The sequence below is a fragment of the Rhea americana genome, unplaced genomic scaffold (genome assembly GCF_003343005.1).
Source record: "Rhea americana isolate MKP2758 unplaced genomic scaffold, rheAme1 scaffold_16, whole genome shotgun sequence".
NCBI classification, from domain to species: Eukaryota; Metazoa; Chordata; class Aves; order Rheiformes; family Rheidae; genus Rhea; species Rhea americana.
The window spans coordinates 1,774,558-1,787,846 of record NW_028185705.1 but is presented as its reverse complement, the minus strand read 5'-3'; the positions used below and the strand labels follow the sequence as shown (position 1 = coordinate 1,787,846).

The 13,289-nt window shown below is 42.6% G+C and overlaps 1 protein-coding gene across 8 annotated transcripts in view; it reads left to right on the top strand.

The window, feature by feature from the left end:
- Positions 1–7,727, top strand: part of CNTN4 (contactin 4) — a 368,687-nt gene extending 360,960 nt beyond the window's left edge. For all 8 annotated transcript variants that reach the window (XM_085300035.1, XM_085300034.1, XM_085300031.1 and 5 more), the window contains 5 exons: positions 433–548; positions 1,624–1,810; positions 2,305–2,417; positions 4,469–4,637; positions 5,820–7,727. In XM_085300035.1, the coding sequence (XP_085156161.1) occupies positions 433–548; positions 1,624–1,810; positions 2,305–2,417; positions 4,469–4,637; positions 5,820–5,920 (686 nt within the window). In that variant the 3' untranslated portion in view covers positions 5,921–7,727. The remainder of the gene's footprint in view (positions 1–432; positions 549–1,623; positions 1,811–2,304; positions 2,418–4,468; positions 4,638–5,819) is intronic.
- The last annotated feature ends 5,562 nt before the right edge of the window (positions 7,728–13,289 follow it).

Genomic DNA, 13,289 nt, shown 5'->3' with positions numbered 1-13,289 from the left:
ATCCACGTTGACATATCCTTTGATATCTAATGTTTGCTCTGATTTATAATAAATGGCAAGCCATGATTAATTCTTTTGATAGTCATTAAAATAACATTAATCATAATGAAATCTTTTGATATTAATGGAGAAGTAATATGTAATCTGGAAAGAATTCAGCTGAGATTTGGTATGAATTAATGTCCACTGATGAGAAAATGTTCCCTCTTGTCCTAATTGCAGTACATGGTATTCTGGGCTGAGGCTAGAAATGACATCTTAGTATGGAGAAGTGCAGTCTGGCCCAGGGCTGACAGGGCWTCGTTCTGAAAAGTGAAAGTTTGTTTTGGTGCCTGCGTCTTGTCTCATGTAATGAGGAAAATCCCTTGAAGTTTGTAACTAATTGAACATAAAATTGAAAACTCAAATTTTATTGTTACCTCCTCTCTCCAGAACCGACCAGAGTTCCAACCAGTGTTTTTGCCAGAAGCCTTTCTGCTTCAGACATTGAAATTTCTTGGGCTTCCCCTGGAGAGAATCCAAATAAAGGAAGAATACAGGGCTACGAGGTAGGGAAATGAAATGTGGCGTTATTTCAGTGCTCAGCAGTGAGGAGACACAGAAAGATATAATGGAAAGTCATTTGAATGCTGTTCCTTACACAGCCTGCTCAGGAGGCAGGTTGGTTTCTGCTGAATATTTACTTCATTTCTTCTTCAGCGTTCAGAGATTTCTCTCGCAAGGTAAAAGATTCTGCCGATGCCCATACCCAGCCTGGCTGAAGGCGGAGAGCAGGCATTCCCTGAAGAACACGGCAGGCTGTAGGATCTGAAGTCAGTGTAGTTAAGTGGAAAATTGAAGTCTATAAATTGTCATTTTTTCCATCTCATACCAAATCAGACAGAAGGATCGACCCCTGAATTTACAGACAAAAGCTGGCATTTCTAATTATTGTGGTCTCCCCGGAGATGGAAAAAATGGCAAGATTTACAGAGAGGAGGTAGAACATTGCCCTAATGGAATTTGCAGCTCCAGGATGGTGTGTGCAGCCCTTCTCCATTCAACAGTAATTAGGGTCACGTTAAGCATTCAGATAAACTTCATGTTATTAGACACAGTATTTCACTTGCTTCTGATCTCTGGCTATAAAGAGCTGTGGCCCAGATGGGCTCAGGATACTGAGTTAAGAAGGTAAGTGAACTTTTACGGCCAGCCTCTGTCTAAGGTCTTGAGGACTGGAAGAAAGTGATGCAGCCATGCTTACGCCTAGCAAGCAATGACGAGACGGGAGCAGGTCGTAGGATCTGTCTGCATTGTGCTTGCCATTTGGGCAGCTGTGCAGAGCTGGCATTAGAAGTGAAGCGGGGTGCTGCGGGTACAGTGTGCAGGAGACTCCCCCAATCCGCGGCCGAGCACTGCTGGCACTGCGGCGGTGCTGCTAGCAGGCCCCCGTGGGGCAGCAGAAACCTTGCTGCAGGTGCTATGAGCTGCAGAGCCGGGTCCGAAGGGCAGGTCTTGCCTGGGCTAAAAGGTCATGCAAGGAATATTTACTGTTTGTTCCATATTCCACTTAGCAGCTAGTCAAAAACGTGGAAAAGTTGCCTCTTACTGAACTAAGGAAGTAAAGCCTGCTCTATTTTTCAGGTTAGATATTGGAGATATGATGAAAAGGAAGAAAATGCAAAAAAGATTAGAACTGTTGGTAATCAAACATCCACAAAAGTCACCAATTTGCAAGGCAATGCACTGTATCATTTAGCAGTCAAGGCGTACAACACTGCTGGGACAGGACCTGCCAGTGCCACAGTCAATGTCACAACAAGAAAACCACGTGAGTATTTGTATGGAGAGGCTGGGGTCTTGCGTTTGAAGGATGTCTACGAGCCCTTTCTCTGTCACTTTCAAGCTTTCTCTAGTTTGAAGGTACTGTGAGATATTTCTTTTGCTGGGTTTCTTTGCACACAAGGTTTACCAGCCTCTTTTTATAAGGCTCTTCCTCATGTTAAATAAGCAGAGCATGCAAAACTGAAATCACGGATGGGTAGGAAAATTAAATATTTATCTCATCATTCAAGAGGGTTGAATCTTCTGGTCTCAGACAYGTTGAGCAACTGACCGAATCCTTTTTCATTTGGAGTGCTGTGTTGTGTCGCCCCTTCTGTGACCTTGAGGGCACAGATCAGTGGAACAGCACATTAACTTTCAAGAGCAATGAGGCTCTGTACATGCTCAGCCATGGCAGCAGAAGCTCCATTGGTGCTGGGAGGGATCAAACGGGGAAACTRTGCTCCTTAGCAATGTAATGCCTCCTATGTTTTGATATAGCTCCAAGTCAGCCCCCTGGAAACRTCATATGGAATTCATCCGACTCCAAGATTATACTGAACTGGGATCAAGTAAAAGCCCTGGATAACGAATCAGAGGTGAAGGGATACAAGGTAAATACTCCGAAAGCAGAAGGCTGCTGCCTCGCTGCACTGCCTCCCTCTTGGCCCTCTGACCTGGGAAGGAACTCGTATGCAGTTGTAGCTGTCTCTGGATTCTTGTGTAATGAACATTCAAATGAATCCAGTGTCAAATTTGGGGTTTATAAATAGACCAGATTAAGTGATTTTTCATGATATGGTTTTCCAGGTTAAAAGGCTACAAATAGAGAGCGTATCAGCATTTAGGGAGGCTGCTGTGTGACCCGCAGAGGTTGCTAGTTGAACGCCTTCACCCCCACAGAAAGGGTCTCTGTGTGGTGCATTAACACCCCAGCAGCACCCAGCGGCCCCACCATCAAGGTGGCAAACACCGTCCCGGCCAGCTCTTCCATCCCGGCTTTCCGGTCACAGAGGCTTGTTGGCTGCTCGCAGCCCCCCTGCTTCTGGTAGAAATCTTCCAAACACTASGGCTGGCTCAATACTTGCTTTTTTAATAGCTCTATTTTCTTCAGAAAGCAAAGCCAAAAGAAAGGAAAGAGAATCCTCATTAGTAGCAGTTTTAGTAAGGTATAATTTAGCTAGAGAGAAATCTTGGGAGGAATTCCACTCTATCACCTTACACAAGAGTTTAATTTGGCCCAAAGAAGATACCAGTGTGCAACTGCCAACTATTGCCTGGAGGGTTGAATTGTGTAAACGTTTTCCACCAGAACTTGAAACGATGAAGGAACCGGACGTACTTCGTATATAGTTCAGTCTGAAATTCTGGCTGTGTCACATTTGAGAGTCTCTRYGAGCTTTCCTGAATTTCTGCACTAATTTTTAATTATCTTTGGTGCACTGTATTGGATTGTCAAAATAAGCAATTCCTCAGYGGTTTCAGTCAAAACCTCGGAATAATCTCAGCAGTTTGGACCAACTTTTCACTGCATATTTCAGGTTTGAAATGCAAATTTAAAAGTCAGTTAAAGTGGTGAGAGAGACTGTTGTGACCTCTGAAAAAGGRAAGTGTTAGAATAAAGTACTCAGATTCCTTCCTGGGTCACAGCAAAACATTGCCTCTCATTTTCTGGAAGTCTTCCATTTTCACCATATAGATTAGCAGAATTTCCAGATCTTATGAAAAGACAGAAGGTAAATCGAAAAAAAGCAGTTTATTCTTGGAAGGCAGGTTGAGACTACATCAAACACCCAACTCAGTTTCCTGAAGAAATGTAATAGGTAGTTTTGCCTAAATAAGCCTCAGGATTATTTTAGCTCAACTATTAGTAAGGATTAAAGAGACACTAGATTTGATGTCTGAGGTACCCCACATGGAAAAGGGATGCTTATGAATCTTTCTAACTTGAGGAAAAGTGATATTCGGCACCTTGCATTTTGAGGATAAAGCTGAGGTGTGTTAATGCTAGMTAGGGGAGGAAATACTCCGAATGTAAAGTACTTGCAGGGAATTTGTGAATTCCAAGTTTGCAGGTGCCTCAGTTAGCCCTCCAAAGGGAGACATGGTCCATTTACAAACATCTTCTGGTCGCAAGCTGTAGCAGAACCTGTTTGCTTGTTTGCTTTTCTACTGTACTGATAAAAGTTCTTCCTCCTTTCATTCTTTTATCTGTTGTCCTTGGAGTAATGAGGCTGGAAACACCCTTTTGGAAGCAATTTCTGATAGCTATCCTATAAATTAAATCACATTTTTGATGTGCACCAGCATTGGTTGGAGCTGGCAGTGAAGGAGAGCTTCCAGAACTGCCCCAGGTGATGGGAAGTGCTGTTTAATCAAGCAGAGAGGCCAAGGTGCTCTGCCAGTTGCCAGGGCTGCATTTGGTGGCTGCAGCTTTAGGCTGGCGCTGCACACCCAATTTCCAATATCGGATCCATCCCTCGAGAGCTCCCTGTGCGCTGGTCCTGCACCTTTCACTCGTCACAGAGTCAGGGCCACGCTGGCGGAGATGCCTCACAAAAACACGCACCAGGCTCAGAATAGCAGAGCTTCGAAATCGCTGTTTTCCTAGTCATCACSGAGTAAAAAAGTTTCTGCCTCCTCTTCTCTCTTGCCTTTGCTGCAGGTTTTATACAGGTGGAACAGACAGAGCAGTGCCTCTGTAATAGAAACCAATAAAACGTCTGTGGAGCTGTCCTTGCCTTTCGATGAAGATTACATCATAGAGATAAAGCCGTTCAGCGACGGCGGCGACGGCAGCAGCAGCGAGCAAATCCGAATTCCAAAGATATCGAGTAAGAGTCGGGGGGCTCCGTGCATAGCGGCAGCGGCAGCCTGTGCGCAGCCAGCATTTCTCCTGCCTTCCCCTTTTCTCCTCGCTCAGTGTCAGGGCAGGACGGTTTTACCCAAATGACAGTTCACATYGAGAACCAGGTAAACCGGATGATTCAAGCAGACCCAAGCCGTGGGTCTGCTCGTTCTTGCGCGGGCAGCTGAGATCCAGACTTGCCCAGTAGCAGCAGGCGTTCCAGCCCCAGCTTTTGACTTCATCCTGAACCAGGATTACCCTGTAAGGAAAAGCATAACATGTGGTTATGTTTGTGTTTAAGATTTCTAGACTCTTTCCACTGTCTTTACTTCCATGCTCATATATATTGAGCACATTGTTTCACTGCAATTCACTATAACAAAATATACAATAGAACATTCAGAGGCTTCTAAATTTATAAGGCTACTGTATAGCAATATTCCATTGTATTTTGGATGCATAAATATTTATTTAGGGAAATGAGGTTGTGAGAAGAACAAACAGAAAAGAGAGTATTTTATTACACAGCATTGCTTTTGCAAAATCTCTGYGTCACATCTTCATTAATAATGCTGCAGTTTATAAACTGCATTAAATCAGGATGCTCTGCAATGCAGGAATATGGCATTAAAATTACAAAATGTTAAAAAAAAATCTGGGTGAAATCAGAATTATCTCCAACACATATGTATATTATGGTTGTATAAACCATACAGAAGAATTTAATCAGCAGACACGGGAGAACAGGGGAGAGTGGGAACACATGCCAGCTCCTATTTGGCTCAGCACAGTGGGCCACAAAGCATATATGTAGCTCCTTGAGGACGTGGATCATGCCAGGCTGATGCCGTAAATAACAGCTTGAATATAGCATGGTTGTAAAAAAATAAACAAACAGGCAATGAAGTAATGTAATTGCGAACATACCCTCAGTGCAACAGAGGAAGAATTTAATACCAAAAATTCAGTTAGAGAAGTAAAACCCAATAAGCAGCTGAGTGTTCCTGGACGTGCGGGAGGGCCGAGCCGCTGCGGCGCGTGCGAGAGCCCTGCTCTTCGCCTGCTGACGTCGTTGCGCTTACTTGGAGGAAACGGAGAAAAACCGATGGGGGAGGCATTTGGTTAATGCCTCCTGCAGTATTTACTGTGGGTTTTCCTCTTTCYGCAGATGCGTATGCGAGGGGATCCGGCTCTTCAACGTCCAACGCTTGCACCTTGTCAGCCATCAGCACAATAATGATATCGCTCACAGCTCGGTCCAGTTTATGACAAAAATTACATCAAAGACTTCTTGTTTATAATATAAGCAACATTTAGCTAGTTGTTTTGAAGACACCCAGTACTAAGTAATATTGTGGTCTGAGTACATCTTACTACTGGAAAAATGTTTATGCTTCTTTAGGAATGGCATTATACAGTACTTCCTCAAAGCAAATATAGCTTTGTCTGAAGTTTCCTTGGAAACTCTGCAATGCACTGAAAACATCTGTAATATGATGTTACCAAAGCAGTTTACATATGTCCTTATATGCATATTTTTTATTATATATTTAGTGTTTTATAGAATTTTTTAAAGTTAACATATGATGTAGATATTAATTTTTCCTCTGCTATAAAATGCTATGGACAACATTATCATAAAAATATTGTTTGGGATTTTTTCCTTTATGACTGAGAGTTCAAAGCTGTTCTTAGTAAATTGGCTGCAACTGTATTGTACAGATTTACAAGGCTACACAGCAGCAGAACTGTTTCCAATCGGGTTCTTAATGCAGCTGTATTTAAATGGCAGTTATGATCTTTGTGTTAAATCAACTGCTTTTAACACACAAGATATTTTATGTTTTATTTAGAGGACTAAGCAAGACAAAATAATCATTAAGAACGCTATAATCTCAAAAAAAACCCAGATTTCTGGTCACTTGTGGACTAGAGTTCCTGTAGCTAATATTTTGACATCATGCAGTAAGGTTCCATTTTTACTGTCTTGAAATAGCTTTGTCTTTATCATAGTTAGCATTAAATTGGATAGGAATGAAGGTACTGCAAAGATGTAATCTCTGCCTCTAGTGACACGAAGTGATAGGTAYCGGAGCAGCTGAACAATGTGGTTCTGACCTTTAGGTGCCCTGGTGTAAACCCAGCTAAATCAGTGTTGTTTGTCTGGATTTTATACCACGGAAATTCGAATACAGCAGCTCTGAGACGTTCAGCTACCACTGATTTCATCATCTGAACATTCACTTATTTTCAATGTGCATATTACCGTAATTTGTAATTCTTCATGACTCCACTATAGAGAGTGTTTGTGAAATCTGATTTGAATCCAGATCACCAGATAAAATGTATCATACTTGTAGGGACTGTCACATGGAAGTGTGWAGGGGCTCATATGAATTTGCAAATTATCTGCAGGGAGGTACAATCTCTCAGCAGTTCTGTGCTAGGAAGTCTACATTTCTTTAGAAATTTTTCGTAGAAGTCAGAAGGCATAATAGAATCACACTGGAAAATGACAATATCCACAGCAAAATAACTCTTCTTAAGAGAAGAACTGTTTGTTACTATGGGGTAATTTTGTAAGTTCACTCAGATGGGATAATGCTAGTAAAAGGCAATGGAATTTTCTATACAATTTTCAAGTTTAAATGCGCTGCAGTGGTTTATTATTATTTTTCCTGATAGCTTGAACTTGCCTGTAACTTGTCTTTTTTGCTTACAAATAATACGATTAACTTTTAGACCTTCTAAATATATTTATTCAGTAACTCATAATCAGGATTCCACTTGTGTAGAAGTCAGGGGTGTTGACCAGAGAAATATTGTCAGTATTTCAAGCTGTGTTCCTTTCCTAGTTTGATATGGTTACTTCTATGTAAAAAAGCAAAAACAAAACAAAANAAAAAAAAAAAAAAAAAAAAAAAAAAAAAAAAAAAAAAAAAAAAAAAAAAAAAGAAAAATGGAACAAAAAAAGCTTATGTAGTTTTCTCCCCAGTGTAAATGATACTTATCAGTGATCTAGCAGATGTAACCTTTTTTTAAAGGTATTGGTAATAAATATTCTGTCATTTGTAAAGATACCTGTCTTCAAGGAGCATTTTTCCTCCGCATGCCAAGGTACCTGGTGAGAAATTTCAGCAGTGCAATAGGCAGCATGTTCCTGGGTTGTCACTGACTTGAAAATACAGCATAGGAGAGGCMCCTGGAACAGAGGCCAAAACTCGGTGGACGCAGGAAAATCTCCTCTTGCCTTTAGTTTCCTGCTTCCAAAACAATATCCAAGTGGATGAATTTGTGGTGATGAAATCTATTTATGTAGATTCATGGCCTTTCCAAGCTGTTGGGGTAGAAACTCCACAGCTTAAGAATCTTAGCTTCTCACTTAGATGTGGGAAAAGAAGAAAACAAAACCCCAAACAGCAGTCACTGTCCTCGTGAATGTTTGTCATAACGATGCCATTAAGCCCTCTCASAGCTGTACAGAAAGAAGCAGGCTCCAGCCACGAGCTGCCGGCCCAGCAGGTCGCGAGGCGGGAAGGAGTGAGAGCAGGAGCAGCCTTCAGCTCGGTGGTTCGGCGGCCGGCGCACCCTCGCCAGGTAAGTGCTGTTTCTTGTTGCCCTTCTGAGGATGTATGGAAGCACTGACGGGGGCTGGTGGGGGCTGCTAGTGTTGCCTGGCATTGCTAAATCCACCAAACATGCTGGATTTGCTGCGGGGGTAGCCTGAAGATGGTAGTTGCTCACAGCAGGGAATTTTCTACTCCTCCTGCTGCAGCTTGAATTTAGTGCAGAATTTAGTGCGGAATCTTCTTGGTGGGCTTTGGTTTGTTTTCTGTTGGATGCTCTGAGCGTTGTGCACCACAGGAGGACTCGGATGCCGAGAGAAGGGAAGGGAGTATGTTGCTCCATGGCCAGCTCCTGCGGCACCACGAGCACAGGTGGAGATGAGGCAGCTCTGCGCAGCCGTCGGAGGAGCAGCGCTAAGCCATGACACGGGGCTCCAGCACGCGTGCAGCCACGTCGCCCCTGAGGGGATCTCAGACAGCAGGACCGAGGAAGTGGGAAAGTCCATGGGACGGAGCCTCYGAGACCCTGCTCGGCCTCACAGCGGGCACCAGGCTTTGCAGGCAGGTGGCCCACCTCGCGCCTCCCACTCTTTGCTCGGGGGCTCCCGAGCTCACCCAGCATTACATTTCTGATTTGGGGATACAAATTGTCTGTGTTGTTTATATTCCATTTTTCTTTTTCTCTGACGAAAACAAATACTGTTTGATTTGAGTGTAATGACTGTAAGGAGGCAGTTTGTTTCATAGTCCTCAGTGGATGGTTCTTCTTGAGTAAAGGTAAAGCTCCCCCATCACAAGCCTAGGTGATATACCTCTACACAAGGCAATGTTAGTCTGCCATTAATGGCAAGTAGGTTGGGCTAGATGCTTTGATGGCAAAATTAAGACACCTGTGCTACTCTACACCAGTTTAGCAAATTTAGTTAATAAACAACATACATCTTTTGTTGGAGGGTGTAGAAATATTTGCAAAAAAAAAATAGTGAATATTTTTCATTAGCAGATGCTCTTAAAATGTAATCTTCAAAAACACACACATTTAATACCTTAATGCTGTAAGAACATTGACCTCTTGGCCACAGCTTTTTGCCCACAGCTCCAGACCTGTTCCGAAGGCTGGCAGGGACACTGTGCCTCTTCTGCAGAGAGGGTAACTGAGACACAGAGCAGTAAAGTGAATTTACTGCTGTTGTACAGCCACTAGATTTCAGGTATCTTGATGCTCAGTCTTGATGGTTGGCTCAGTGTTTCATTGATTTCTGGGTCTGTAAGTCAGCAGTACTTAAAACCGCATTGCTTGGTTTGTAATTCTAAACTCTGAATGAAAAAAAAAAAGTGGTTGACAAGCTCATGGAAATAGGAAACTTGCCTTTTGAAAGCTACCACTTGTGTGAAAAGCAAAGTGCTTGCAGGCACAGAATTCTGGCTTTGTAGTTAGAATACAAAAATCAGGGCAACAAAACCAAATAATTAACTGCTGGTTATATTTTTCCTCATGTTCTATTTCATTGGATACGCTTTTCTCAAATCCAGGGTAGCACAGCAGTTTCCGAAYGTACCTTTACTTATCCCTAGTCATACGTCCCTAACAGCCCTGCTGACGGCTTAGAAAGATACCAAGAACCAACTTTCACTGGGTGAACTGGTCATCTCTGAAGCCCTAAGAAATGCCCGTGCTGATGAAAGGAACATTTGAGGGGGTTTTCCTGTTGCCATTCACTCACAGCAATTTTGTGTTATTTTCTTCTGATGTGCAGTGCTTATCGATGGCACTGACATTCAGAAGCGTATTTCCCATTTACAAGATTTTAATCAAAAACCCAAGTATCTGTCCAAGCAAACACTCCTAGGGTGCCTCAGGTGTCTGATTTTGTGGCTACTTCTACTAGTAAGCACAGAGCATTTGCATACTTTCAAATTGCCGAGCATACAGCTCAAATGCAAAATAAATAATCTCTGCATTAATCTCTGCAGTACCTTCYCATTCATTAGAAGGAAAGTATATTTAGAAATCCTATTTATTAGGATAGTTGAAAGCATGACGTAAATGAAATACATCACAATAAATGAATTCTGTCCTGGTTTCATTTTTAGGATTTTACTAATGAAATTCTGATTTTAGACTCAAATCTGGGCACCTCAAATCCATTAAAATCAAATGCAGGAGAGACATCTGAGGTACAAACATTGTTACATTAATGAGCTACATTAAGTTTGATGGAGCCATGCTATTTTAGCCAAATGAGAACTAGCTCATTTATTATAATTATTTCTAGTCTGTAGCACCTGGGAACTCCATTATGTTAGGCACTTTCCAAACAATTGACTTTCAGGTCAAATTCTTCTTTCTATTCTTTGTTAATGTGTTTAACSCCACCACTGGACAGCTCAGATAGGAGTTTTTTGGAAGGTAGAAGAGATTCTGCAAAAACAGAACAGCTTTGTGGTCAGCAGCCAAATCAAGTGCTTTCAAGAAGCAGGTTTATTCGATAACTTGCTTGGTGGATTCGCAATTAAGTATGCAGATCGCACACAGAAACCAACCCTGGCGCAAACTCAGTTCACTTAAGGTGGAACAACAGATAGCTAAGCAGCGTAGGTTGCGGCAGTGGGCTTGGATTTTCAAAATTATCTGAAGGTAGTTGAAATTAAATATGAACTAGTAGTCCAGCTTTTTTAATCTCAGAAAGCCCTGTTAAGAGTACCAAGGGTTCCCTGGCAAATTTCTGTAATCACGGTATAATAATGTTTCCTAGGTGCAGCTGAGGAAGCTTATCAGTATGTGCCATTTTTCTTTTTCCTTAAGTATTAATCCTTTATGCTAGGAAGCATAAGTGATCCATTCTTTTCACTTTGCAGATGCTGCCTGCTGTTGTCAAAAGCAAGAGCCTTCAAAGAAGTCGTGGACTGAAAATGAGCCAGCTGAAGTTTTTCTCTACTTCTCCCTGTCCTCGGGCAAGTGAGCATTCAGGTGGGCAGAAATTACAGCTTTTCAGAGTCTATAAACTCACACAAACAGGAAGGTGAATAAACTCCTCTGCATCCCTCCCGTGCTCGCACCCAGGGAGCTGCTCAGTCACACAAAAGGTGACACATCCACATGGTCCCTCAGAGTGCACGGTACGCTCAGAGCTGGCCACACGAAGCCTACAGGGCAGGGAGCTCTTCCTCAGCTCCAGAGGTCTGCGCTCTGCTGGTGTTTAGTTGCTGGCAGCATGTGAGTGAGAGACTCCTGTCAGTTTTCTGCAGGATTTCTTAGCTATCCCGCAGAATACTTCTCAATTCCCACACTGTGAATTTACTGTAAGTTTAAATTTGGCACCCTAAGAAACCTGCAGTACACAAAACTGTTGCAGATCTCCAGACCATCTGGAAAACCTGACAAGCACAACAAACTGAGATACTTCAGTTGTTTTGCATATGGCAGCAATGTACAAAAGTAACAATACGTTAATTGCATGTCAACCGCATAAGCAGACTACCTTTGTCTTAAACAGCTTATAAAAACAAGAGATCTTCAGAATTTGTAAAAGTCCTGCGATGGAGACACCCGTTTTCCCACCTGCAAAACTTGGCACTGTGTTTAATTAAAAAGCAAACTATAAGTAAGTGACTTCATAAGGCAATGTAGATGCTTAACTTCTGGTTAAATAATATACTGCCAAGTCCCACGTGGACTCTTTCATACCATTCAAGCCATTCCTCGTAACAGAACTGGCTGGCTGCAGGTTCATGGTTTAAAAGAGAGAGGAGATTCTCTTTTCACTTGATGTTGCTTTAAGTTTGCATATAGACTTACTGGTAACAGAACTATTCTGGGATAGGGCTGCTGCACACCAAAAACCTCCCTGAGCAGACGGATGACTGACAGTGATAACTGCAGTAGGTTGGGAATTTGTCAGATTGGGTATTTTTCTCCCACCTCAGAGGCTGGGGGAGGTTTTGGATTAAGAAAATGGTGAGTGAAGAAGCAATACCCAGAGCCCCTAGGTGGCTAGTGAAAGTGCAAGTCTTGTGTGAGGCAGCGCTGGAGCTGCTGAGACAACAGAAACAGGAGGTGAGCCCAGCCAGGCCCCTGGCAGCAGCATTTCTGTGCCCCGGGTCCTTGGGCTTTTCCAGGACACTGGCCCTCACTGACAACTAACTTCTCCTCTGGCAAAACTAAGTCTGAAACCTTTGCAGATGTTCTTGAAATAGAACTGGAGGCTTTTTGCCAGTTCCAAAAATAACATTTGAAAGGGGAATGATGAAGGACGGGGGAGCACATTTCACAAGCTACATAATTGAGGATTATCACATAGCCTTTTTTATCACATTATGGGAATGGATGCAAAAGACGTTTGGAGGGATACTGCATAACAACCTCAAAACAGCAAAATCTTCAGTGAAACTATCCTATTCCTAGACTGTTACGGCACATCACTAGTGTCTCTGGACCATGATTTTTTATCAATTTGATAGTTCCTTAGCTTTATTCACAGTTCTTGCACAGCACAAACAAATGAAGATAGTTGTTTTTCCATGAAGGTTATTCAGTTTACCCTCTGAGTTCATACTGTTGTTTGCCGAAGTGTAGCAGTGAAGGCACAGTGTGGATTCCAGATCTCATCATCAGTTTACCGCAGCAGTGCAGAACTGGGATAGTGCACAGCTTGTTTTAGTCTTTTCCTAGTGTTTAACACACCTTGGTCACTGCCAGGCTGTGTACTTTACTGCCACACGAAGGGCTACAGAACATCCCAATTTGCATTTTACATGCTTGAGTTGTCAGAAGTATGTAAAATAAAACCAAAAAACTAAGCTGCCAACCAGAAAAAAAAGTCATTAGCTCTTTTCTAGAAAATAATTTTTTTATGAGAACCATAACACTTCTAGAGTGTACTATATCCTCCTCAAACTGTGACTTTTCTTGTGTAGGAGCTTATCRTTATGGGAGGCACCTCGTGGACGCAGTTCCTTCATCCCCGTCTCGAAACACTGTGGGTGATCCAGGGTGACATATCCTCTGCCGTGGCTGGGGTTCCTCGCGGTAGCAGCGCTGCATCTCTCAGCCTGGCGAATACGTGGACACA